General features: G+C 43.6%; 1 protein-coding gene, 1 long non-coding RNA gene and 1 pseudogene across 2 annotated transcripts in view; all 3 read right to left on the reverse strand.

Moving 5' to 3' along the window:
• Window positions 1-27,533, reverse strand: part of LOC132368086 (uncharacterized) — a 126,861-nt gene that overhangs the window by 53,789 nt on the left and 45,539 nt on the right. The gene's annotated exons all lie outside the window — the stretch shown is intronic.
• LOC132368040 (phosphoglycerate kinase 1-like) overlaps window positions 1-27,533 on the reverse strand; it is a 117,702-nt pseudogene that overhangs the window by 40,792 nt on the left and 49,377 nt on the right.
• Window positions 23,840-24,605, reverse strand: LOC132350742 (eukaryotic translation initiation factor 4E type 2-like). Its single transcript, XM_059900182.1, has one exon. The coding sequence runs from the start codon at window positions 24,578-24,580 to the stop codon at window positions 23,876-23,878; it is 705 nt and encodes a 234-aa protein (XP_059756165.1). The 5' UTR covers window positions 24,581-24,605; the 3' UTR covers window positions 23,840-23,875.

Raw genomic sequence — 27,533 nt, forward strand, 5'->3', positions numbered from 1 at the left:
AATGCTACCTAACGAGACTCAAAGAATAGGACTCAAACAGGAAAATCCCTATGAAACCATGGGTCCCTGCAAGGGATCCTCTTTTGCAAGCCCCAAAGGCAAAGGACTCTGCACACAATGGATATTTGTTTGTCTGCTGGGGCTGGCATAACAGAACACACAGGCTGGGCGGCTTAACAGCAGACATTTATTTGTCCCAGTTCTGGAGGTTCGAAATCTAAAATGAAGGTGCTAGCACGATTTGTTTTTGGTGAGGGCTCTCTTCCTGGCTTGCAGAACTTCTTCGTGTGTCTTCATACGACCTTTTCTCTGTGTGTATATGTGGAGAAAAAGAAATCTCTCGTGTCTCTTCCTTTTCTTATAAGAATACCAGTCCTGGGCTTCCCTGGTGGCGCAGTGGCTAAGAATCCGCCTGCGAATGCAGGAGACACAGGTTCGAGCTCTGGTCCGGGAAGATCCCACATGCCGTGGAGCAACAAAGCCCACGAGCCACAACTACTGAAGCCTGTGCGCCTAGAGCCCGTGCTCCGCAACAAGAGAAGCCACCACAATGAGAAGCCCGCGCACTGCAATGAAGAGTAGCCCCCCGCTCGCCACAACCAGAAAAAGCCCGCACGCAGCAACGAAGACCCAACGCAACCAAAAATAAATAAACAAATAAATAAATTTATTTTTAAAAAAAAAAGAATACCAGTCCTATCTGATTAAGGTCCCACCTTTATGACCTCTTTTAACCTTAATTATTTCCTTATAAGCTCCTATCTCCAAATACAGTCACATTGGGGGTTATTTAACATACAAATTTGGGCGAGGACCACAATTTAATCCACAACCGTATTGAATAAACACCTATGGTTAATTAATTAACTATTGATCTATCCGTCTGCCTTCTCAGATACGTGGAGCCCCTCCTTTTACCCACATCCTTCTTAGTCTTCCTCAAGGCAAATGCCATTGCCAATATGCTGGCACTACCCAGGTCATCAAGGGTGTAGTTTTTACAATGTCCCTATGAGGTGACAGGGCCTCGTTCATCCATTAATCAACAAACACCCACATGTCCACGACCAGACACCTCCATCCCCACCCTGACTGCACACTGGGTTCTCCTGGCCCCTTCTCTCTATTTCTGTCCCTCTGACACTCTCTCTCTAGCCCATGGAGTGTGAGAGCCTGAGATCTGTATTCACTATTACGGGGAAATAGGAGACCCCACTTCAGTCTAGCTTTAGACCTCTGCTCTGAGGGGAGGGGAGTGCGGGTGGGAGAGAGTAGAGTGAGTCTTGTGCAGCACCTACAAAAAATAGCAGTACTTTCTTTCCCATTTGCTATCATCCCCCCCACCCCTCTATCACACACACACACACACACACACACACACACACACACACCAAGAAAGGCATCACTGACAAGGAGAATATGGACATTCCCAGGACCTCTGCCAAAATGTCATCAAAATCTAATCTACATCTTTAATGAGGACCATGAGTTTGTTGTTCTAAAAGTCTGCGTGTTCCATCATATAAACACAAGGAAGCTCTGGTTTCAAGCTATAAATATATTTGCTCACCGCCCAAGCATGTAACGGAATGACTGTGCTACATGAACAGACCAGAGCTGTACAAGAATGATCCCCCCGAGCATACGTGACCTAGAGTGATTCCTCAAGATGTCATTTCCCTTCTCGAGTAGTCCCAGGTCATGTGTTGTATTCAGGGCTGTCCTCGCATTCTCCTGACTCCCTGGGACACCGCAGCTCAACATCTTTCTTTGTTCACTGTCCAGGGGACCTATCTAGCTTGTTCATTTCCTCCCTAAATCTTTTGACTCTCCAGAATATCCCTAACAAACACATTTACAGTTTGCAAAGTCTTTTCACATGTCATCATTTAATTCTCACAGATACTCTGTGAGGTGACGGAGATTCAGTCACTCATTCATTCAACAAGCACTGACGGAGGGTTCGGCACCATGCCAGGCACTGGGGAGACTGGGGTGGCTGAGGCATACTGCCCACACAAGAGGAGCTCACAGACCCCTGGGGGAAATAGGCAGCACCACTCAGTATGCTAGCTGTCTGGGAGGAGGTGCCTCAAGACAGTGCATTCTAACTCAGGTGGACCAGGGAGGCTTCCTGAGGGAGAATATGGATCTCACTCCTGATTGGGGGGGAGCGGATAGGGGTTGGGCAGGAAAAGAAGGGGGCCAAAGGAATGCCAGGCAAGGGAGCAGGACCTTCAAGTTATAAAAGAGCAAGTCTGGCCCATTTGTGGCACTCTGAGTAGTTGAATGTAGTTTGAGAGAGAATGTAAAATGGGGTAGGGAAGGTGGGCAGGGAAGGAATCAAGAGAGGAACTCAGGGGCCAGATCACAAGGGACTATATTTCGGGACATGTTAAGGAGTTTGGATTTTTACCCTAAGGGGAATAAATAGGTAATCACTAAGGGTGTGAAGTAAAAGAGGCACATGATGAGATTTGCAGTTTAGAAAAAGTAATTGGGCAGTGGCCAGACTGAGGGTGAGGCAGGAGGATACTGACATGGTCTGGGAGAGATAGACGCTGAGATTTCAACTCAGGGCAGTGGCAGTGGGGCTGGGGAGGAGGGATGGATTCAAGAGATATTTAAGGGTATGGGATAGGGAGGGTGGGAGGGAGACGCAAGAGGGAGGGGATATGGGGATATATACATATAGCTGATTCACTTTATTATACAGCAGAAACTAACACAACATTGTAAAGCAATTATACGCCAATAAAGATGTTAAAAAAAGAGAGATTTAAGAGGACTATACAGGACTTGTGACTGGATGAATGTGGGAGGTCTGGGAGAAGCTAAGGCAAACATCCAGCTTTCTCTGGGGGCCTATCGGTGGGCGACATTGTCATTCACCTAAGTGTGACTAGGAGGGGGAGCAGGTCTGGAAGGAAAGGTGAGCAGATAGATTGATGCTAAACTCCAGGGGCCTGTGAATCCCAAATAGAGACGTTCAGGGAAGTTTGGATTCAGGCCTCATGAATTCAGAGGAGGGGTCTGGCTTGGAGATCTGGATTTGGGAGATATTGGCATATTAGCAGTAGCTGCTATAACAGGAGTATGTGAGGTCACCCAGGGGGTGGATGCAGAAGCCTGATGTCATTTTTTCGCCACAGCTGCTCCAGGTTTTGTTCAAAACCCACCAAGCCCCACCTTTAGCAGGAGCTAACATAAGTCTTTAAGTTAAAGGGTCCAGAGATTTTTAAAAAAGGAAGCTACAAAACAAACAAAAAGAAAACAGATGGAACCAGCTGGGACCAAGATGGTGACCAATCTGACCGCCAACAGACCCTGAGTCTTATTACACACTGATTTACTACATTAGCATATTAAATGACACACCTACCGGTGGCCAAGACCAGACATTAAGAAAAGAATAAAAGGGGGTGGCACCCTGCTTCCTGGGAAAAAGCCCTGTCCCTTCCCCGGTAGACTAATGCATATGCCTCCCCATCATTAGCCTCACTCCTCCTCCCTGTCTTTACTCTGTAAAATTAAATCCCTCTCACCACATGGGTGAGAAGTTGATCTGTGAACTTAGGTCCCGCTTCTCCATTCTTTGGCCACTGAATGAAGTTTGTGCTGTGTTGATCTCAGCTTAGGTCGTTATTCGGCTGCTCGAACCCAAAAGGAAAAAGAAGGCTCCCTCACCAAGGCAGAGAGCCTTGGCCAGGCTAGGGCCTGAGTAGGGTCCGTAAGACTTAATTTGGTAACAGTCTGACAAATGAGGAAACTGAGGTTGGCCCAAGATCTCTCAGTGGGTACATGGTATTGATGGGCCTGCAGCCAAGTCTTTTGACTCCAAGCCCAGCGCACTTCCTGCCACTCCAAAGCCTCTGAGGGAGGCCTGGAAATGAGCACAGGCTGCACCTGGGGCCAGCAGGTTTTACTTCTGTGGTTTCCCTGCTTTATCAGTAGGAAGCAGCCCTAAGCAGCAGCCCCAGGTGGGAGAAGTCTTCAAGATGTTGCTCTCAGGAGACTGGGAAGCTAGTCCAAGTCCTCGTCCCATTAATACTCTTGTATATGGTAAGGCAGAAAATGCACACATTAGTCATCATGTTCACACTCTCATTTGATTCTTACATCTGCCCTACATGGCCCCTCTCTGCCCTGTCTCCTTCCCTAGACTCTGCCCCATCAGGTCCTTTGCTTCTCCTTCCTTCTCCATCAAAATTTGCTTGTCTTAGATCCCATTCTATCTCTACCCTAGAATCTAGGTTCTCAGCTAGCCTATGTGATCAAGCCATCCCTGCTAAGATGGGTACTAATAGGTTAGTGAGATATCCATCCCATGGTACTCGCTCCTTTTAACCAGAATTTCTGGAGACATGTAAGTAGCATTGTTAAAGGCAAGAATTTCAAGCAACTTGGCAGATTATTGAGGAAGGGACAGGAGCGTGAGCAGGAGAGGAAGCAGGGAGAAAGTTGGGAGCTAGATCACCATGGGTATATTTCATAGCACATTAAGGTATTTGGATCTGAGTTCATTCAACATGGCAAGGCAGGAGTCTGCTAGTCTACAAGCCCCTTTTTATCGTTACAGTTGACATTCTATTTCACCACCGAGCAAAATAATAGATGTGCCCTTGCCCTTGACTGTACACACACACACACCCCCCACACCACAAGCATCTCTCACCTTCTGGTCTGAAAAACAACAGAAGCAGAGACAGGGTAGATTTCAAATCAAGGCCACAAGTTCCAAATCTTCTTTCTGAAGTGCTGTGAGTGCTCTCATTGGTAGATCCAGTGCTGGGCCAGCCTAGAAACGCACTCAGAGCAATGAGCTGCACTAAGAGGTGAGTTGAAAAGAAATCCTCCAGGTGAGGGATTTTTTTTTCCCGCTCTCGGCAAAATATAATTTGCTATTTTCAAGTCAACGAAAAGGGGAGGAAAAACACAACTGAAAGGTCTTTTAAAGGAAGTACAAACTTGGACAGACTAAGAACCACTTACAAAACAGCCTGTCCTGCTGTCCTGTTCCAGCCTTGCAAGACTCCAGCCACAGTGACTCCAGGGTCATAGGAAGAAGAAGCCCGCAGGGTGGGGATTTGGGGAGGAGTGGTGTCAGTACTTGGCTTGGAGCAGCCGCTTATGTCCAGAGTCTAAGATCCTACAGCAGGCCCCAGGGCATGATGCCTGTCTGGGTAGCAATCAGCTGCCAGCTTCTCTGACATACCTCCTACGAGGAGCCCTGGGCAGCAGGTGGCCGGGCAGCCCAGCCAGCCTCCCAGCTGCAGACAGGAAATGCCAGCGCACTGGGAATCAGGGGCAGCAGAGTTCACGAAATCACATGCTCTCCAGCTGGAATGGAATTGTAAGGTTGTCCCGTCCCACTCCCACCAGTCGGCAACTGAATTTCCTCCAAAACATTCCCATCAAGTGCGCCCTAAGCCAGAGCTTGACTAGCCCCCATGGTAGGACACTCATCTTTCAAGGAAGGCCACTTTATCTTTGGACAGTTCAGGCTGGAGTGGCAGTTTTGCTAACACTGAGTCTAAGCGCCTCCCTAACTTTAGCTAATGGTTGTGAGGTGATCCTCTGCAGTCACACAGAATATGTTCCTGCCTGTTCCAAGTGGCAGATGTTTGACTGTCTGAACACCTGGGTCTGCTATCATGCAGATCAGACCGGTAAAAACTAAAGAAATTTCAATAAAGTATAGACTTTAGTTAATAATATTTTTAAATTAATGGAACAAAAAGAAAAATGATGGGAAAAAAAAACCACTGAAACCCAAAGCTGGTTCATTGAGAAGATCAATAAAATTGAAAAAACTCTAGCCAGACTGATAAGGATAAAAGAAGACACAAATTGTCAATATCACACATGAGAGAGCAGTATAGCTACAGATTCTATAGATATTTTAAAAAATAAGAGCATATGAACATTATGCCAATAAATTCAACAACATATATGAAATAGACAAATACTTTGAAAGACACACACTACTAAATCTCACTCAAGAAAATATAGATAACTGCTATATCTATTAAAGAAATAAAATTTATACTCAAAAATCTTGCCATAAAAAACAAAACAAAACAAAAACAAAAACAAAACCCTTCAGGAAGAGATGGTTTTACTGGAAATTCTACCAAATATTTAAGGAAGAAATAATACCAATTCTACACAAACTCTTCCAGAAAATTAAAGAGGGAAATCTTCCCAACTCATTCTATTAGGCCACCACTACTTTGATCTAAAAACTAAACAGATTTTAAAAGAAAACTACAGATCAATAACCCTCATAGTCATAGATGCAAAAATTAGTAACAAGTATTTAACAAGTCAAAACCTAGAATATATTGGAAAAAAATCTACTATGACCAAATGGAGTTTACCTCAGGAATGCAGGATGGTTTACTATTTGAATACTAATTAGTGTAATTCTTCATATTAACAGACTCCAAAAGAAAAACTATGATCAACTCAATAACTTCTCAGTAATAAGATAAACGATGTCTGAGGATCTAATGTATAACATGGTGACTATAGTTGATAACACTGTACTGTATAATTGAAATTTGCTTAGAACTTAAATGTTCTCACCAACGCCAACAACAAAAAAAAGATAAATATAAAAAGATAAATATGTGAGGTGATGGATGTGTTAATTAGCTTAATGCAGGAATCCTTTCACAATGTATACGTATAGCAAATCATTACAATGTACACTTTAAATAGCTTACAATTTTATTTGTCAACTTTACCTCAATAAAACTGAAACAAAAAGGATAAAAAGAAACAACAGAGTGAATGGTTAAACAAACTATGGTGTATCCATAGGGTAGAATACTACTTAGTAATGAAACAGAATGAACTATTGATATACTCAGCTTGTATAAATCTCCAAGAAACTATACTGTGTGAAAAAAAGCCAATCTCAAAGATTATATACTGTGTGATTCCATACATATGACATTCTTGAAATGAGAAAACTATAGAAATGAAGAACAAATTAGTGGTTGCCAGGGATCAGAGTTGAGTTGTGAGGCAGGAGGTAGGTGTGGCTATAAAAGGGCAACAGAGAGATCCTTACGGTGACGGAATGGTGATGGAATGATTCTATATCTTGACTGTATTGAGGTCAATATCCTGACTGTGATATTGTACTACAGATGTTACCATTGGGAGAAACTGGATAAAGGATACACTGGGTTTCTCTGTATTATTTCTTACAACTGCAGGTGAACCTACAACTACCTCAAAATGAAAAGTTTGATTAAGAAACAAAACATTTAAAAATCTGTTTATGCACAATGAAGAATTAGGTATTAAAATGAAAATCAATATTATTTATAATAACATTAAAAATGTTAAACACTTTGAGATAGATCTGACAAAAGCTGGGTAAGGCACACAAAGAAAACTATAAAACACTGCTTATAAAAATTAAAGAAGATCTAAATAAAGAGAGATAAACTGTGTTCATAGATTGGAAGACTCAATGTTGTTAATTCATTAATCTTCCTCAAATTTATCTATAGATTCAATGCAGTCCTAATCCAAATCTCGGCAGGCACTTTTTAGAAAATCACAGACTGATTTAAAAATCCATGTGGAAATGTGATGGTCCTTATATTAGTTTGCTAGGGCTGCCATAAGAAATACCACAGACTAGGTGGCTTAAATAAGAGAAATTTATTTTTTCACAGTTCTGGAGGCAGGGTTGTTTCTTCTGTTGCTCTTCTGTGAACCCTATGTGTTCACAGGGTCTTCCCTCTATTTATACCTGTGTTCTTCTCTTCTTATAAGGACATCAGTCATAGTGGATTAGGGCCAACCTATATGACCTCATTTTACCTTAATCACTTCTTTAAAGGCCCTATTTCCAAATACACTCATATTCTGAGATACTTGGGGTTAGGATTTCAACATATGAATTTTGTTGGGGAAATAATCCTCTAAACACTCAGCCCGTGACAGACCTAAATAAACTAAAACAGCTCAACTCTGAAGAAGAAAATCAAAGTTGGAGAACTTACACTACCTGACTTTAAGACATTACAAAGCTGCAGTATCCAAGACAGTGTGGTATTGGTGTAAAGATAGACAACTCGATCAGTGGAGCAGTACAGAAAGTTCAGAAATGGACTCACATATAATGGTCAGTTGATTTTCAACAAAAGTGTAACATAAAGACAATTCATGGAGAAAAGATAGTCTTTTCTACAAATGGTGCCAGAACAAATTGGTTATACATACACACAAAAAAAACTGAACTTCAATACATAACTTTTACAACTAACCAGAATTAACTTAAAGTGGATCATAAGCCTACATGTAAAACCTGAAACTGTAAAACTTCCAGAAAAAAAATTAGGGGAGAACACCTTTGTGACCTTTGGTTGGGCAGAAGTTTCTTATAACATCAAAAGTGTGATCCATGAAAGAAAAAACAAATAATCGAAACTTAAAACTTAGAACTCTTAAAAGACAAAATTAGGAGCTCTTCAAAAGACACTGTTAAGAAAATAAAAAGATAAGTCACAGGCTGGAAGAAAATATTTGCCAATCACATATCTGATAAAGGACTTGTATCTACACTATATAAGGAATTCTCAAAACTCAATTAAAGGAAGACAACACAATTTTTAAAAATCAGCAAAAGATTTTAACAGGAACTTCACCAAAAAAAAAACCACAACAACACAGATGACAAACATATGAAAAGACATTCAACATAATTAGTCATTAGGGAAATGCAAAGTAAAACCACAATGAGATATCACTATAAACCTACTAGCATGTTTACGGTTAAAAGGACTGATCAAATGTTGGCAAGAATGTAGAAGAGCTAGAACTCTCATATACTGCTGGTGAAATGTAAAATGGTACAACCACTTTGTACACTAGTTTGGAAGTTTCTTATAAAGTTAAATGTATAACTACCACATTCTCCAGTCATTCTCTTCCTAGATGTTTACCCAAGATAAATGAAAGTATATGCCCAATAAGAGACTTGTGCACAAACATACACAGCAGTTTTATTCGTAATAGCCAAAACCTGGGAACAATCCAAATCCATCAGCAGGTGAATGCATAAACATATTGTGATATATCCACACAACTAAGTACTACTCAGCAATAAAAAGGAATGAACTATTGATAAAAGCAACAGCATGATGAATCTCAAAATCATTATAAAAAGAAAGTAAAAGAAGCTAGACAAGAAAGAGCTGGAATTTGTATTAAATTCTTAGAAATACAACTAATCTATAGTAACTGAGAGCAGATTGGTCGTTTCCTGGGGGACAGAGAAGCAGGAAGGGCAGGGCAGGAGGGAGAGGTGACAAAGGGGCATGAAGAAAATTTGGGGCACGATGGATACGTTCATTGTCTTGATTTTGGTGGTAGTTTCACAGGCATATACATATGTTAAAACTTGTCAAATTGTATACTGTAAATATATATAGTTTATTGTATGCCAATTATATATTTTTTAAAAACCTTTTGAAAAATATACACATTCCCAAGACCCAGAATCAGAATCTTCAGGGGTGAGACACAGGAATCTAATATACGACATGGATTTGAAACCACTGAGACTGGATACAATAGGAGGTAAGCAAACAGAATTGAAGCAAATAGGAGGGACTAGAGCGTAATGAGATGTGATGGTACGGGCCTTGAAATTCTTTCTAAAAAGTTTTATGGTGACTTGCAACACAAATACGTATGATTTCTGAGAAGGGAAGTGACATAATCAAAACAAAGCTGCCATAAACTTGAAGCTTGAAGGAGGTTCGGAAGTGATGGTTCCTGCGTGTTCACAGAACAGTGATGACTGGTTGACCCCTTGTGAGTTTCAAGAATGCCAAAGGCTGGTCAATGTTTTCTTTGTCACCTTAATAGATAATTTATTTGCATCATATGATTCTATAACTCTGAATGGTGACTTTTCTAAATAATTTTATGTTAGATGTTCTTTATGTTGGTTAATATATTCCTGGTCTCTGCATTTCAAATATTCTGCCACATACGCAGAGAAGATTTGAGGTTTTATCCTGTCATGATTTTTAAAGAGATGTTAGGAGGTGACTGTCTAGCCCGTGACCCCTTCCCTGAGAACTGTCACCCTGTCCACAGCAATGCACACTTTTCAGCAGCTAGGCTTGTGCTGTAGGACTTTGTTCATCAGGCTGGGCCAGAGACCACAGGCAGTTGGAACTGGGATAGAAAGACAAGATCTGACTGTCTCTGACACCCTGCACTGAGCACAGACCATTCCGGTGCTATGCGGTGGCTGAAACAGTCAAGGTCAGCCTGCAGAGACAAAAGGCAGCTGATAGAGAGAGAGGCAGAAGCAGGGAACAAAGCAGGGCTCTCAGGACTCAGTAAGTCTCAGTCACTTTCTGCCTTGGGTGACCCGAGAAGCCCCCATAACCTACCAACACACCCTTTTTTCTGGCAAAGCTGTTTTAAGTGGCATTCTGTTACCAGCCACCTCTAGAGATTTGTCCTTGATAGTTCTACAACCCAAACCCACTTATTCCTGCTACATTCAGTATGCTTATTTTAAATTAACAAAGGAATTTAGCACAGCTATTTCCAGTGGTGAATCCATGTCCATTGCTTTGTACAACAGTGATGCTGACTTTTCTGGGTTAGGAGGAAACAACTGACCAAGGAGGGACTGAGCTGGGTTTTTAGTAAGGGGGATGGAAGGAGGCCCATCTCCCCATCTCCAGGCAGTGACGCAAAGATTGGAGCTCACAGTAAAACGTCTCCTGCTGTTGGGTCCCCACTTGAAAACTCTTTCTTACCTCTCCTCCACATTCTTCAGACCTTAACTTGACCCATTTTCTGAAGAGATCAGGGAACAGTTGTCATTGGTCTCTTTCACATTCTCGTTAAGGTGCTGGTCAACCTTCTTTCTGAGCTAAACAACCCCATTTCCCTCATCGTCACCACCTGTCATCCAGATTGTTATCCAATTCCCTCTTCCATTCCCAGTTGTTCCCACCCTGCCCAATTCCCACACTGGAGTTGGAGGTAGATAAATGTAGATAAATCTTCTCTTTCCACCTCCCAAGTGTTTCCTTAGTCTCTTTTCTTCCCTCCCTTCCATTCTCTCTGGCACTTCCAAAGTTCAGGGCCTCAACAACTCTGACCTGCATTTTGTAGCTAATACCTCTGCTCTCTCCTGTCTTCCTGCATCCTGCATAGAACTGCCGACAGACTCCCTCCTTGACCAATTCCTTTTTCTAAGACCTAGCCATGATCATACCGCTCTTTTTCTTGACTGCCTTCCCTTCCTCCTTGCATATGAAAGAAAGCACAAACTCTGTAGTCTCACATCCAGTCCACATCTTCCACTAGCTGGCCCAACTGATCTCCCATGAAACTGCCTTTGGGCTTCCTATGGTCCAATAAAGCATGCCAATTGCCTGACATGATGCCCTGAACCTGTATACATTTTACAGCTTCCTCACGCCCTCTGCCCAAACTTTCTTTCCCTTTCTCAGCTTTTCAAAGTCTTACTTATTCTATTTTTTCTTCCAAAGCCTAACTCAATGTGCCTTCCTTTGCGATTCTCCCCAGTCAGAAGGTATTACTCTGTGCTTAACGGTCACACGGTTTATACTTCTGTTTATAGTTTAGAAAACTCTTTAAGATTCAACTTGTAGTCCTTGAATATGGACCTGTCCTCCCTGCTAGAAAGCAATCTCTTTGTGGACAAAGCTGGACCCTACCCCTTCCAGTAAACTCTAGGCCCCTAAGTCAACGCAGGGAGGGCATGCAGTGTGTGATCTGTGAAGGAATATTAGTCGATCAAGTTTGCAAAAATATGTGCCCACAGGCAAGCAGTGGGCCCACAAGTTTTGTCTGGTCATGTGACCACTGTCCCAGAAGATGCATGAGCTCAAATGACTCAGCAAAAATTTGCTTACAGGAAATAAGAGCTTCAGAAGCAGACGCTATTAATACTGATCTAAAACACATGTGTCTGGAGCCCCAGCTCAGGTTTTCCATAACACATGCCAAGGGTCTGCAGCCTAATACTGTGCCCCAGAGGGGCTGAAGAACAACAGGCTCCCTCCCTTCCTCACTGAGGGCACTGAACAGGCCTGCAGAGCTTTGAGTCTGCACACAGAGTTGTGCCTCCCTTATCCAAAAAATCTATCTGCCTGGATTTTCCAGATCGTGGAAATTTGTCCCTATAGACACCCAAACTTTTCAAATTAAAATTCATTTTGATAAACAGTTTCCGAAAGGAAGAACATAATCCCACTTTCCCCCCTTCTTAAGCTTTCATGAATGTTATTTGATCACTTCTGGCTGGCTCTGGGTTGACACCAGATCTATCAGTTCCTACTTTTCCCACAGGATTGCCCAACCAACTACTACCGTTATACCAGCAGATAATAATACATACAACAACAGCAGCAGCTACCATTTATGAGCACTTCCTACGTGCACAGCACACTGAGAGGCACTCTGCATACATTATCTTACTTTGGCTTCACAACAGCCCTAAGAGGTAGATGTTATTTTTAGGTGTGAAAAACTGAAGAGCAGGGAGGTTAAGTCACTTACCCACGGTTACATGGCGAGTGAAATGATGGAGACAGGCCCTAATCCAGGTGGTCGGCTCCAGAGCCCGTATGTGGCAAACCCTTACTCTGCTGCTTCCCTCGGCACAAGTTGGCCAGAAATAATGTGACTGACTTGTCTGGGGCTATCCTGGTTTTAGCACTGAAAACCCTTCATCCGGGAAAAACCACAATAGTTGGTCACCCTCACTTGAGAGCAAGAAAACACTCACCATAACACTTGGCTCTTGGAGACCAGATGTTCCGCTGTCAGTGGTCCATCCCTAGCCGCTGAGGACAGGGAAAGAACCATTAACCAAGCAAGTCAAACCAGTAGGGCCAGACAGACACAGGGGCTCCCAAGACAGTAATAATGTCACTCTCCTTGAAAGCGGATTTTGTTCAACACAGTGAAGGTTAGAAAATTCCATGAATAAAAATCATATACTTCTTTCTTCACATTCAAAACAGGAGAATGGCTACTTACACTTATTGTGGGCAATTTTCTAAGCTAGACTGTTTATGAGGTATGTTAAAGAGCTTATCGTTTAGGCAATAAAAGGTTTTTTTAAAACCTTCATTTCCAGGAAACAGCATCTTAGGAGCCACGCATTATTTAGCTTCACAGGTCAGCTGACGGAAATGTGACTCCAGTCTTGACCTGTGGACACAAGCAGGGGGAGGCTGAGGCCGGCCTGCAGTTGTGCCCCTCTGCCTGCATGGAGTCATCACAAAACGGAATGCTTCATTGAGAAGACCCTTCCTTGCAACAAGGAACCTCTTACTTCCACTGAAAAGCTGTAAGTGAAAGCCTGAGTTAACTGACATCACACTTCTAGTTTATTCCACTTGGGTTTTAGTACTCCTTCAAAACCAGTATCCTAGGCAATGTCCGTACCACTCCTGGGGCCTCCTCCTTAATCTTCCTGGTCCACTGGCCTGAGAAAAGTGGATAGGCTTTGTGACCACCGTTTCCTCAAAGACCTTTTCCCAATATTTTGTGGCTGGGAAAGCTGAGGTCAACAGCAATCTGGCCTCCAGGATGGTGGGGTTGCTGTATTTGGAGGGTGTTGCTTCCACAGAATTCTAAGTGCTCCTTTGAGAGTCCAAGGTTAACTTCCTGGCAAAACAAAGTGGAGTGGCCTTCTGCCCTGTTTCTTGCATCTGCACAAGCCAGGACATTATCTTGGCAGGAAGACTTAATATTTTAGGGAAAGAGAAGAGGCAGAGGAAAGCTGACCACCCTAATGGCAAGATTGGTGCTGCCCTCTCTTCTGGAGCCCCTTGGCTTGTCTTGGACTTGCTATGCAGCAGTGTCCAGCAGGGACTGGACACAGAGCCATGCCCTTGGGGGTGCCCTTGAGCCTCCCCAGAGGGATTCCCAAGCTCCAAGCAGGCAGTGGGTGTTTGTTGGGGGAGCTGGGTTTACTCTTCAATGAGCTAAATGACTCCTTTAGGAATTAGAAACCAAATAGTTTGAGGCTGCCAGAAAAAATGACAAATTTGCTTTTCCTTAACGAAACCAAAAACTGTTCCTTGGAAAATTATAAAGGCGTTTTTAAAGGACATTGGGGTTCACATTTCTGTTCATTTTATTTTTCAGTTTCTTCTTAAATTTAACTTAATTTAGCTATTTAGGAAATTGCTTATTAAAACCAAAAGATCAAGATGTTTTTCTCCCTTACAGCCAAATGTGGTCTGTTTTCCTTCATGGGAAGAAGTTTTCTTTCATAGCATCTTCAGGAGGGACGTGGTCACCTCTCCTCGGTGATCTAGTGCTGCTTTGGCTCAATCTCCATAAATACTATTATTTAGTTTGTGCTTTTCCCAACTTCCACCTACCTGGCCCATTTATGGGCTTTTAAATCTTCCAGGAAATTTCTGTAAATTGCCACTGACACAATATTGAGAGCCTGTATGAACACCTTTGTACTGTGGTGGGATTCTAGGTGGACTCAGCTATGGCCCAGAGCAAAATTAGACCCTGAAACACACTGAAGAAGTCTATCTTCCCCAAGAGTGGTAAAGGGGTACCCCAACTTATGTTCTGTTCAATGACCTCAGTGTCCAAATAGAAAAACCTGCTCAGACCATCTGATTTATGGGACTATAGGAAAAACATGCTAACCAAAGAGGATAGACTCAGAAATGGTAAGCCGTTTTCAAAGCAATAAAATCTGATTTCAAACTAATGAGATCACAGTAAGCTATAATTTCAGTTATTTGTGCAAGGTGTTAAGCCCCAAAGTATTGATGACATCTTGAAATTTAAAAAAAATGCTGAAGTTATGGCCCCTTCCAAATGGATGTACAGAGAAAAAGCTATAAAACCCTTCTTCTTTGGCCCTTTACATTCAGTTTAAGGCAAGTTAGATACAGTTATGCTCATCGTTCAGATTCCGTATTCTCAAATTTGCGTACTCGCTAAAATTTATTTGTAATCGCAAAATGAATATGCTCTGTCCTTCCGCGGTCATTAGCAGACACGCGCAGAGGAGAAGAAAAGCTGAGTCACCCAATGCACGTATCTCTAGCTAAGGTCTGAGCAAGGAGAGGGGGACAGAACAGGGGGCTGCTCTACGCTCTCTTACTGTAAACAAGCCTTCTTTTCACAGTCTAAGAAGCGTTTTTTCACGTTTTTGTGCCTTTTTTTGGTGATTCCATTGTTTAAGGTGACTCCCAAGCACGTGCTGAAGTGCTGTCTAGTGTTCCTAATCAGAAGACAGGCTGTGATGGAGAAAATATGTGTTAGATAAGCTTCGTTCAGGCATGAGGTATAGTGCTGTTGTTGACCATGAGCTTAATGTTAATGAATCAGCAGTATATCATAAATAAGGTGTCTTTAAACAGGAACACATAATAGATGGTTATATATTGCTTGGATGATGAAACTTGTGATCAGAGGCTCGCAGGAATCTAACCCTGTATTTCTACCAGGAGTGATGGTTCAGTATTCACTAATTTGATGTTCACAACAACTTTATAGAACATAACTACCACGAATAATGAGAATCGACTAATTCCTCAAGCTTATAACTGCCCTTTTAAGGGAATTTAACTTATATAGTATCCCTTTGTTGCTAATGTCTGTTCACCCTCACTTATTAGGTATCTATTGTGTGGAGAACATCATGATAGGAACTTAGAGGGTCCAGAGATGACCAAAGCTAACATCTCTGCCCTCCAGAAGCTTCTGATCCAGCAGAAGAGAGAAAAATTTGGATTGATGGAGACTAACAGCCTGAGTTAGGAATACAAACACCTTTTCAGGTGTTTCCCATCACGGAATCACAATCTTCAAAACTGAAAAATCTGGTTCATTGCCCCCTCCTTCAGCGCTTTTCTCACCTGGCTTCCAGGACGCCACACTACATCCCTGGCCTATCCCTATCAGTCTCATTTGCCCCACTTTTCCTTCACTGCTAAATGTCAGGTGTCCTAGAACTCGATTCTTGGATCACATTCTTTTCTGTCTACACTCACTTCTTTGGTCACATTATCTGGCTTTCTGATTTTAAATATTAACTATACATTGGTGACAACCCCTGACCTCTAAATTCACAGATCCACCTACCTGCCTGACTTCTCCATTTGAAAGTCCAAGGGGCATGTCAAACAAAATTATCTCAAACTCCTGATACCAGCTCCTGATCTCAAACCACCCCAACCTGCTACTTCTATAGTTTTCTTTATGTCAAATAAATGGCCACTCCATCCGTGGCGAAATTTATTTTCCAAAACCAAATCCTGCGACAAGATATCTACTCCTGCGTGCTCTTCCTACTCCCCCATCAAGAGAGGAAGTCTATTTCCCTCTGTCTGACTCTTGGCAGAACTCTGTAACCGTCTTTTTTTTTTTTTTTTTTTTTTTTATTTATTTATGGCTGTGTTGGGTCTTCGTTTCTGTGTGAGGGCTTTCTCTAGTTGTGGCAAGCGGGGGCCACTCTTCAGCGCGGTGCGCGGGCCTCTCACCATCGCGGCCTCTCTTGTTGCGGAGCACAGGCTCCAGACGCGCAGGTTCAGTAGTTGTGGCTCACGGGCCCAGTTGCACCGCGGCATGTGGGATCTTCCCAGACCAGGGCTCGAACCCGTGTCCCCTGCGTTAGCAGGCAGATTCTCAACCACTGCGCCACCAGGGAAGCCCTCTGTAACCGTCTTGATGCAATAAATATGGCAGAAGTGACACAGACTTCCATGGCGAGGTCATAAAAGTTGATACAGCTTCTACCTGGCTTGCTCTCTTTTTGGGGCCACTCACCCTTGGACCTTTGCAACCCAGCCACTATGTTGTGAGGAAGCCAAGCAGCCACATGGAAAGGCCACACAGGGGTGACCCAACCTCAGCTCACAATCAGCATCAATCACTGCACATGTGAGCAAGCAAACTTTCAGATGATTTCAGCCCCCAACTTCAAGCTGCCTCAGCTGACTCAAGTGAGCAGAGACAAACTGTTGCCTCAGAGCCCAGCTCAAATTGCAGATTTGGGAGCAAAATTAATGTTGCTATTGTTTATTACGCTAAGATTGGCTTGTTATGCAGCAATAGAAACCTAAAACACTGTTCTTCGCACTGCCCAGTCCCAAAACCTTGGAGTCACCCTTGCCACCTCTCTGTCTCTTGTAGCCCAATTCCAATCTGTCAAAAAATTCTAACAAAACATGTCCAGAATCTGACCTCTTCTTACCACCTCCATTGCTATCAAATTTTCACCATCGTTCCTCATATGAGTTATTTTAATAGCTTCCCAACTAGTCATCCTGCTTCCACGCTTGCCCCTCTTCAATCTAATCCTCGACACAGCAGCTAAAGTGATCCTGTTAAAGTGTAAGTCGGATCATATTAACTCTCTAATCAAAAGCTCAGGTGGCTTCCCATATCACTATACAATTTGCTGCCCCCTCCATAACCTTTCTGTCCTCCTTTCCTATGGTCCTCAGTCCCCGGGTCCCACTGGCTCCTTCATGCTCCTCACACACACATGTCTGTTCCCACATGGGCCTTTGCACATGCTTCACTTCCTCACCTCCTTCAAGTCTTTACTCAAATGTCACTTTTTGGGGGAGGACTTCCCCCGCCACGCTATCCTCCTTCCCTGCTTTATTTTTCTCCATCGTACTCCTCACCACTCACATCAGTTTAATTATTCATCTGGTTTCTCACTTGCCACCACATTCCACCACCGCCCTCACACACAGAGACCCACAGAACACAGAGGAGACTGTTAGCTCCACGGTGACAGGGATTTCTATTTACTCACTATGTTGCATCCCTAGTGTCTTAAACAGTACCTGGTACCTGGTTGGCACATTGAAGGCCATTGATAAACATCTGTTGAATAAATGAATGGGATTAAATGCTTTGGTTGAAGTCATATCATCTAAGCAGCTTTGGGAGAATCTGAACCCATTTCTTTTGCTCTGGCTTTTATACCAAGTAATATAGTTTCAGCTACAATAATAGAATAAATCTATAAAGAAAATGTACTATTTTATGAAACAAGACATTCAGAAATGTTTCTAAGGTTTATTATTTCAGCAGCACAATTATGGTATCAAGGACCTAGGTTTTTTCTATCTTTCCTCTTTACATTATCTTTAATGTATGTTATGGACTGAATGTTTGTGTTCCCCTAAGATTCATAAGTTGAAACCATAACCTCCAATGTGGGGCTCTCGTGATGGGATTAATGCCCTTATAAAAAGAGGGGGAGACATGGGATCTTTCTCTCTTTGTGCACCTACCAAGGAAAGACCATTTGAGGGCATAACCAGGAATAGGGCCCTCACCAAGGACCTGACCGTGGTAGCACCCTGATCTTGGACTTCTAGCCTCCAGAACTGGAAGAAATAAATATTTGTTGTTTAAGTCACCCAGCCTATGGTATTTGTTATGGTAGCCAAAGTAGACTAAGACAGTGCAGCAGATTTTATTTCACAAAGATGGCCACACCTATATATTTCTCCAGATCTAGGCAGGGGATTGTGACCATCCCAATCCAAAGAGTAAGGCAGAAGTGATGCTATATGAGGCTAGGTCACAGAAAGGATTCAGCTTCCCCTTGGCACTCTCTCTTTCAGGATGCTTGTCTGGGAACCATGTTGTGAGGAAGCTCAGGCCACACGGAGAAGTTGACATGGGGAGGAACTGAGCCTCCCCTCCAGCAGACAGCACTATCCCAGCCATATGAGTGAGGCATCTTGGAAGTGGGTCGTCCAGCCCCAGGCAAGTCTTTGGATAATTACAGCTCTAGCCAACATTAATTGCAACCTCATGAGAAACACCAAAGCCAGGACCTCTCCCAAATTCCTGGCTCACAGAAACCACTGGAAAGTAATAAATGATTGTTGTTGTTTTAAGCCACTAAATTTCGGGGTAATTTGTTAGGGAGCATTACATAACTAATAACATTCAACATGTTGGCTTTCGTCCTTCATAGTTAAGGCGAAGCTGCTATAGCTCCTGACATCACATCATCATGTCAGAAAATGTGACAATATTCTAGGAGCAGAATTCAATTAATCTTACAATAATTATCGAGCAACCAGAATCTTCTAAATTCAAATTTGGACACAGGAAGCTCACCAAGAGCTACCGAACTGTCTGGTTTTTTATACTCTTTTCAAGCAAGGGCTATTCTAAAATATTTTAGACAATCCACATATCTTTACAACTAGCAATCTCGCTATTGAAACCCCACTGGTAGTATCCATTATGCCAATTAAAAAGCCACTGCTTTCATCAATGGAAACCTATTTCTATGCCAACTGGTAAAGCAACTGCTATTGATCAGAGATAAAGATCATGGAAGCTCTTATAGTAGCTGCTTCTGGAATACAGGCCTCCTAATTAGAATGCTGGCTTGCCACCTTAGGGTGTGAATTCCCGATTAGGACAAATGATTGTACCTAGAGTATAATGTAAACTACATGCATGAGAGCACACTGCCTGTGAGGAAATATTTTAAAATATATTTCAGACCTTACAACACCCAGTGTGGCTCTTTTTTCTCAAGTTCATTCCTACATCCCCTCTTAGGCATCCCCTGCAAGTCTCTATATTAGTTTTCACTCACTTCTAAGGAACCAGATCCACCCAAACACAGGAATGGGTTTCTTTTCTGATACTCCCTCTAGAAGGAGCTGCAGATACCCTGTCTAGGCTCTTATATCAGCTAAATGCAAGCCCATTTCCCAAGCAAGGCAGTAATCCTTGTAGGCAGTTCAGTCCAAACCTATATTCAAGGACATAACGCTGTGTTTCTTTAACTGCCTCATCACTTGCAATCAGAGTCAGTGAGCCTCATTACGGGTGCGGGTAGGATTTGATCCCTTGGAGCCAACCACATTAAGGCCAGGACCATGTTACACCTTAATGGCTGTCTTCTGGTTTTCACAGGAGGAGACATTGAAAAATTCCCACCAAATACCTACGTTTTCCTCGGTCTCCATCTGGGGGTGGACAGGAAATGTCCTATTCTCCCAGTGGCAGAGGTCAGCTGAGGTTTATCAAGCCATGTGGATGCCTTGGCATTGCTAAGGAAAATGGAGAGGACAAAAAGCTGATCCGGCAACAGCAGGGGCTGTGAGGAGTAACCCCGGGAGACAGCCTGTATTCCAGCCCCACTTCGTGGTCTTAGACCTGCTCCTTAACTTTTCTTGGCCCCTACATTTCCTCATCTATAAAACAAACGTTATCTAGATCCTTCTTTGCTGGATAGGCTAGTTCTAGCTACATTGGCTATTACTTCTGGACAAACCTGGCAGTGCTCCCTTCTTAGTTGTTCCCATTATTATTTCCTCCCTCTTTCCCCTCCATCTCTCCCTCTCTTCCCCTATCCTCCCCTCCTTTCCCTGTCTTTTTTTCTTTCCACATATATAGAGTATCTACTATGACCTCAGAACAGCCACTGTCCTCTAGGAACTCATCATCTGGTAAAATACATATCAATAATAATTACTATTATTTCAATGAGAATAAATACTAAAATGCACTAATATTTACTGGGCTCTCACCATGTGCCAGATATCATGCTATGTGCTTTTCATGCATCAGCTTCTTTAATTGAATTCTCACAGCACCTCTCTGTGGAAGGAACTGTTATTCCCCTTTGACTTTCAGAGAAGTCAAATGATGTACCTCAAGTCTGTCTTGCCCGAAAGAACTTTTTGAACAAATGAAAAACCACAGTGCAACATGATAAGTGCTATCTTAGCAGTAGGTACAAAAGCAGAAAAGCTGACAAGAAAGAGAGAAAAAGGATCTCCCCCTACGTGAATCTGGAAAGAAGGTACACGAATGGTACCTTCGAAGAGGGACCACTGAAGAATGAGAGGGACTTTACCTGATGGAGAAGGACCTGAGTGCCAGATTAGATTAACTCATAACTTAGAAAATGATAAGGAAGAATAAAAAATGTCGCTGTCATCTAATAATATCACAATAACGGAAATTACTGGGGTTTTCTTTAGGCTAAATATTAACACAGATGTTGCACCATTTTTTTTGGCCAAAAAAAATAACCACTTCATTATTTCAATTCTTGCCTCATTTCCTCCTTTATTCTAAGTAATGCTGCCTATTTGTTGAAAGGATATGACCCTTCTCTCTTAGGTTCCTGCCTGCCCTTCCCCCAGTTTCCAGTCCGTTTGTTTGTTAGTCACGTGATTATTTTCCAGTGCTAAGTGCTTGAGCATACTTTACTTCTTAAGAAACATTCTAGAGCAGGTCAGGGAAACTCCTTCACTTTCTAGGAACACTGCAGCTACATGAAGACCTTAGGTGACTGGTTCTTCATTGAAATTCTGGCTTTGACTTACACCCAGTCACACATTCATTTCAAGTCAGAAAGTGTGGAAATGTGACTTTTTTGCTGCTCAGCACTCATGCCCTTTTCTTAGATGAAGGGAACTCAGTTTTTCTTGGAGAACCACTTCTCCCCCAGTCTCCGGCCAAGGGCTTGAGAGTAGTTACCTGCCCCAGGCCTAGCTGATCAAGGTCACAGTCATACTACCTGACTCATGCTGAGCCAGCGAGCATCACCAGCCTTGGAACTGTCACTGGTCCTCCTGGGAAAGAGAAAAATTCTTCCCACTTTGGTAACAAGCTGGCGGGATATGAACGTGGCATTACCAGTGCTTATCTTTGTCACCGCTTGAGCAGAGCCAACCTGAAAATGAAGCGAACCCAGTGTCATCTTTCTGCTCAGGCTGGTTAATGCCCTTCATGGCTTTCTCCCTCCCCACACAAGAGGCTACAAGTGTCACTGCAACTGGTCACTAGCAGAGGAGCCCCTGATAGGGGACACAGTGACCACTGATACTGCCTTTATTGAAGAGGTCAGTGCTGTCCCTCACCCTACCTTGATTCCCCACATCCTGGTAGAGATTGCATAACCTCTCCTACTACTTAAAAACCTCTCTCTTGCTTAGTATATTACAACACTGTCCTTATGCCCTGCCAAGACCTGCTAGCCCCTTCTTCATGTTCCAGGAAGTACATCTGAGCAGTCAGTCTGGAATTCTCTCCGAGCTGATATCAGCCCCTCCATCAGCAGGGTGGCACAGTCTTATGGCCAGAAGGCCTTAGACTCTCCACCTTCCCCTGAGGCCCCAGGGCCCTCATGCAGAAGAACAAGGTGCCAGGCTTCTGCCTGGATATCTGTGGCCTCAGCACAGATGTCAGCTGAGACTGCCTGCTTCTCACAAACCCCAGCCTCCAGGAGAACAAGTCGGGGTGCCTGAATGAGCCTACAAGGAGAATATCCCTTCAAACCTGCATCATTATGCAATAATGCTATTTGCTGTGTGTGATAGCCCAGCCATCTCTCAGAGCTGATCAACCAGCCTCATGTCAAACCTTATGATCTTCTGTGATGTTACCCTGATTTTCTCTGGTTCATCTGCATCTTACTGAAACTCGTGACTGCTGGTGGCCACTGGGATGTTTCTGAGTCACACTCTGCTCAGCCAGAGCATCTGAGATATTAACATACCTGGAAGGACCTCTCCTTGGCCCATTTAAGATCCTCTGGTCTTTTTGGGACACTTAGGAAAATGTCACAGCTGCAAAGTGGTCTACAAAGTCCAAGTCTACATTCCTGATACTACACCAACGCTTCCTGCTAGGAACAAACCACAAGAATAAAGGCCATTGGGTTTCCCAGCAATGCCTTATTTGTGGACATATTGCTAAACAGCCACAGCTGCACCAGAGTTTCAGGCAGGTTTCAACTAAGATTGGTTTGTATTTCCCAAGGTCACTTATAAGCCAATTCTTGGGACTCAGATGCATTTTCAATGGAGACAGTGTGACAGACTGTGCAAAGGCCTCAGGTCAAGCCATAAGTGCCTACAGTAACTGTGGTGCCAAGCATGCTATTTCAACTCTTTCCAGTCGCTATTAATTATATAACTTCTTAAAAAGTGCATGTCAAGCTCCCATGCAGGGTTCTCAGACATGCTTCCCAGCCCTCACATCTTGGCAGCCTAAGAGAATTACCTCCACTGATCAAACATTCATTCATTCCTACAGATATTTATCTGTTTTGCACCAGGCACAGCTCTTGGTGCTACAGATACAACAATGAACAAAATGCACCCCCCAGATATTCCAAAATGGGAAAACAAGGTCACCTGCTGCTATACCGGCCAGCATAATAGAGGAAGGGCCACCTAGCCGTTTCTTCAAAAATGACTAGGGTGCCCCAAAGGTAAATTTCCATTTCTACCCTTGAATGCAGAAATGCCGACTCTCAAAGTACCAGTTTTCTACCTTAACAATGTTTAGATCTAGTCTTTTTTTTTATTTTTTTAAACAAAATGTCCCAATAATTTAATGGCAGATCTAGAAGACAGCATTTATAGCTATTCCGGGACTCTCCAACAAAAAGCTTTTCCTGGATGCACAGATATTCATAATACTGATCACGCTCAGTCGACAGCTCTGGCTTGTACACGTGGTCACGAGGCCCTTCGTACAGCACAGGAGAGCACGACAGGGTGCCCGGGAGGCATCTGGACAGCACACAGCAAAAGGAAAGGCTGAACTCCCCCCACAGAACCCCATTAAAAAAAAAGTTTGTCTATTACAAAGTCACGCTTTCCATTTTTTCCGCTTTATAAGGTCAGCGATGCTGGAGGGTGTCTAGCGGAATCCGTCCTCCAGAAATGAGTGCAAAAGGGCAGCACGAGGCTCAGGGACGTCCCCTCTGTGAGCAGATGGAAGGGCCAGCCGGAGACCTCCCATCCGTTTCGGGCAAACACACGCATACAGAAAAGGATTATTGCCAGCTTGTGTACTTTCACAATGTGATTTTTGTATTTCGAAAGCTTGAATTGTCCTTGATGCTGTCGGTGTGGGTTTTGTATTCCATAATGGTGTTGGGAGGTAGGTTAAGCACTCGCCGAAGCGTATCCCGGATGCGGGCTGTGGTGGCTTGGTCACTGGCAGTCTTATTCCATATTGAAATAATGTCCTCCCGAAACCGGACAGAGACCACAGCCCCACAGATCTCCTCCCCAACCGTGAACTGTTCCCCCAACATGGCCAGGATGAGAGTCTCCCAACAACGGGATGCCAAGCCCTTCCGCAGCTGAATAATCCACTTGCCACCATTTTTATTTGCATCATCCTTCCACATGGGTTTAATTCCTTCTTTGAAGAGATGGAAGTCACTGTGGCCTGTCAGGTCCCCGGGATGTACCATGCGGCTGTAAAACCTCCAGAACTGCTCCACAGAGGCAAAGATGCCAATCTGTTTGATATTCTGTTCGTAGCTCTGTGAGCTGGTGGGACGGCCAGGGGTTCTCCTGGAGTACCAGAAAGTGTAGTTATACTGCAGGGGGTGCTCTGCTGGCCCAGGGACAACAGCCTTCCTCTTGCTGCTGCTCTGACTCTTGTCTCGTTCCGTTTTTTCCTTCTCACCATCTTTCCGTGTGCTGTTTTCTTCATTCTGATCCTGGTCCCCACTGTCGTCATCTTTCAACGCGTCGAACTTGTTGTTCATCCTCTCGCCGCCGCCGTCGTCACTGCCTCACCTAGATCTCGTCTTTACATCCCTTTTTCACCTTTGGCTGTTGACCCTTAAATAAACTAGAAGCAAATCATCGAACTAAGAAATATTCCTTCTTCTTCCATGTGTCAGAGAAGATCCTGGGAGATACACTGAGTCTCAGTGAGCTTGACTGGCTTGAGGGCTTCAGGTTCCTTGGGAATTATGAAGGGGCAAGGGTGGGGAAGGGGAAGAGCAGGGAGGGGTGGCGACGCTCCTCACACCAGTGGAACCACCAGACCAGGGGATTTCGAGCCAGTCCAGATAGTAAGAAGGAAATGGCATTCTTCTTCTTCCCCACTGCGCTGGGAGAACCTTCTGGGTGGAATCATCTGGACTCTAGCTCTCTAAGCTTTGCTCACTTCCTTATATAACTCAGCATCCCTCTAGAAAACTAACTGCAGAATGGAGCTTACATATTTACCCAGCTCTTTACTCCCTCTCATTTATTCACTCAGAGCACTCAAAGTGTGCCTAAATTTAAAGGAATATTGATAATTTTCAAGTGCTCATTGCTCCTTATAAAGTGGTCCTATGGGTATATCCTCCCACCACGTTTAATGGGTTTTTTTTTTGCAATTGGTTTTAAAAACAAAACCAAAAAAACCAACCCATTTCCTTACAGAGAGAAAAACAAACTCCAAGAATAACAAATCTCTGTGACACTTTGTAGCTTCTCCGTTTCCTTCTTAATAGGTTTACAACTTGCATTGACCTTTTTTGGTTTTTTTGATTTGCAAAATATCCACAATAAAAACCAGTGACTTCCCAAAGGCATCATTAGATCATGAGCTTCCTTAGAACAGAGAGTGTCTTTAGTTCTATTGAGGAGTGTATGATGAAGGGCAAACAAAAAGTAATAACAAAATAAAATCCACCAGTTATACAGATATCGCTCAAAAACTGGCCCAGGCTTTCACGACTAGGGTGTCACATTTTTCTGTTGACCTGACACCAGAAAAAGCAAAGCAATCTTCTGAAGACATGGACAAAATGTTTCTAGAGTATGTCTGTTTAAGATTATGGGAGGGGAAAATTATACTTGTTTTATTTGGCAATAATAATTCGACCTAGACGTGTGTAGAGGATAAAAAAATTCCTTCTCCACAACTTTTATTCCCATAGAGAGTGAATTCGCAAAGGTCACTAGAATGAGTTCAGAGACTTGGTGCTGGTAAACAGCATGCCTCTTCCTCCCCGGAGCAAGTGCAGCTGTGTTCCAAACCCCAGCACCAGAAACTTGAGGCCATGTGCCAACCCATCACACCAGAGTCCAGTCCATCCTCATTGCTGCAGCTCATGGTGACAAACATTGAGAGGGCAAGTGGAGGTGGCTGGATCTCCTCTGCTTCTTTTTCACCCTTCTACGGGGATAGGATGTGGAGGTGAGAACGTGAACAAGTGTTCTGCTGTTCCCGTTAGGAGTCTGAGCGTGGAGAACAGAAGCCCAGCATCTGGCAGGAGATGGCAGCTCAGTGGTCTTTATCCCTGGGAGCCCTCCTGCCACGTCTTCAGACATTTCTGGATTGGAGGGCTTACAGTCAGCCAACTTGACTCCACGTTCTGCAACACTCTACCTTATGACTTTGGACAAGCCACTGAGTCTCACTCTTCTCATTCATAAAATTGGGAATAATATAATCTCACCACTTAGGGCTGAGCACTGAATGAGTTAATAGGAGCACCATAACTGACACATAGAAAGCAGGGCACAGTGGTAGCTAATATTCCAAGGGATATTACTTGGATTTTTCTTATGTGAAACTACAAAGCCTGTACTTTCTTCCCCACCTTAGAGATGATGCTTTTCCATTTAAGCCCAAAAGATCCAGAGACTTTACAGTACTGGTGATGCCCTGTACTCAGCATGATGGCCAGCATGGGAATTCCGGCCTCTGTGTGAAGTGCTGTGCTAGAGCCTGAAAACAAGCTTGGTTTGTTTTTTCTGTTCAAGAATGAATGATATCACTGCCCCATTCCTTGAAAAGCGAACGTGGAAGTCATGGCGGATGCAGTGTTTCCCCACACACTTCTAGTGCATTTCCTGCAAGCTGACATGACAACCCCCAGCAAATCAAAAGTTAGGCTACACTTTTCCTAAGTATCATCTGCATAAAGACCACTGTGCTCTGGTTACAAAGCCACGAAGGGTTGGGGGAAAGAAGGTAATAAAATACCCAGCGCTGAACATGAGCATGGAGGCAGCGTGGGCTGGTGGACTGAGCACCGAGCTGGATGTCAAAAAGCCTGGGTTCTGGGTCCATCCCTTCACTAATAACTGTGTGCTCTCAGGCATAACGTCTCTGGGCCTTTGAGCTCAATGCACAATGCAGGGTGGGCTAAATCATCCCGAAGGTCCCTTCCAGTCTGTGGTTCCAGTGAAGGAGGAGCCCAGAGACATGAATATATGTGAGATAAATAGCAGATCCACTTCTCACTGCACCCCAAATCCTGAGAAGGCTAGACTAGAGCAAAGGGATCATAGATCGGGTAGGAAGTTTAAGTGACCACTTTCCCCAATTAGTTTTCAGTCCTTAAACTCTCCACTTTCCTCAGCTTATCAGAGGTAACTACTGATGAGAACATTAGTTCACTGGGACAGAAACCTGAGCTGCTGGTGAGAGTTGGACACCCCGGAAATGTGGTAACTTGTAGGAGCCTCAATAAGAAAATGGGCTACTCATTAGTTTATGGTGACGATGGTGGTACAAAACCCTGTATTAGCCTGAGTTAGAAAGAAGGCTTTACCTCCCAGGTGGGAGCAAAATGATCTCATGGAGATCCATGCCTTATGGTTTTTTCACCTGTGAGTAAAACCCTGCCCATGAATCACTTTACAAGAAGAATCAGTGTCAACATAAGCAGACGAGCCTTGAGGGAAACAAAGCAACCTCCTGTGCTGAGGAAC

This window comes from Balaenoptera ricei, chromosome 1 (genome assembly GCF_028023285.1).
Source record: "Balaenoptera ricei isolate mBalRic1 chromosome 1, mBalRic1.hap2, whole genome shotgun sequence".
NCBI classification, from domain to species: Eukaryota; Metazoa; Chordata; class Mammalia; order Artiodactyla; family Balaenopteridae; genus Balaenoptera; species Balaenoptera ricei.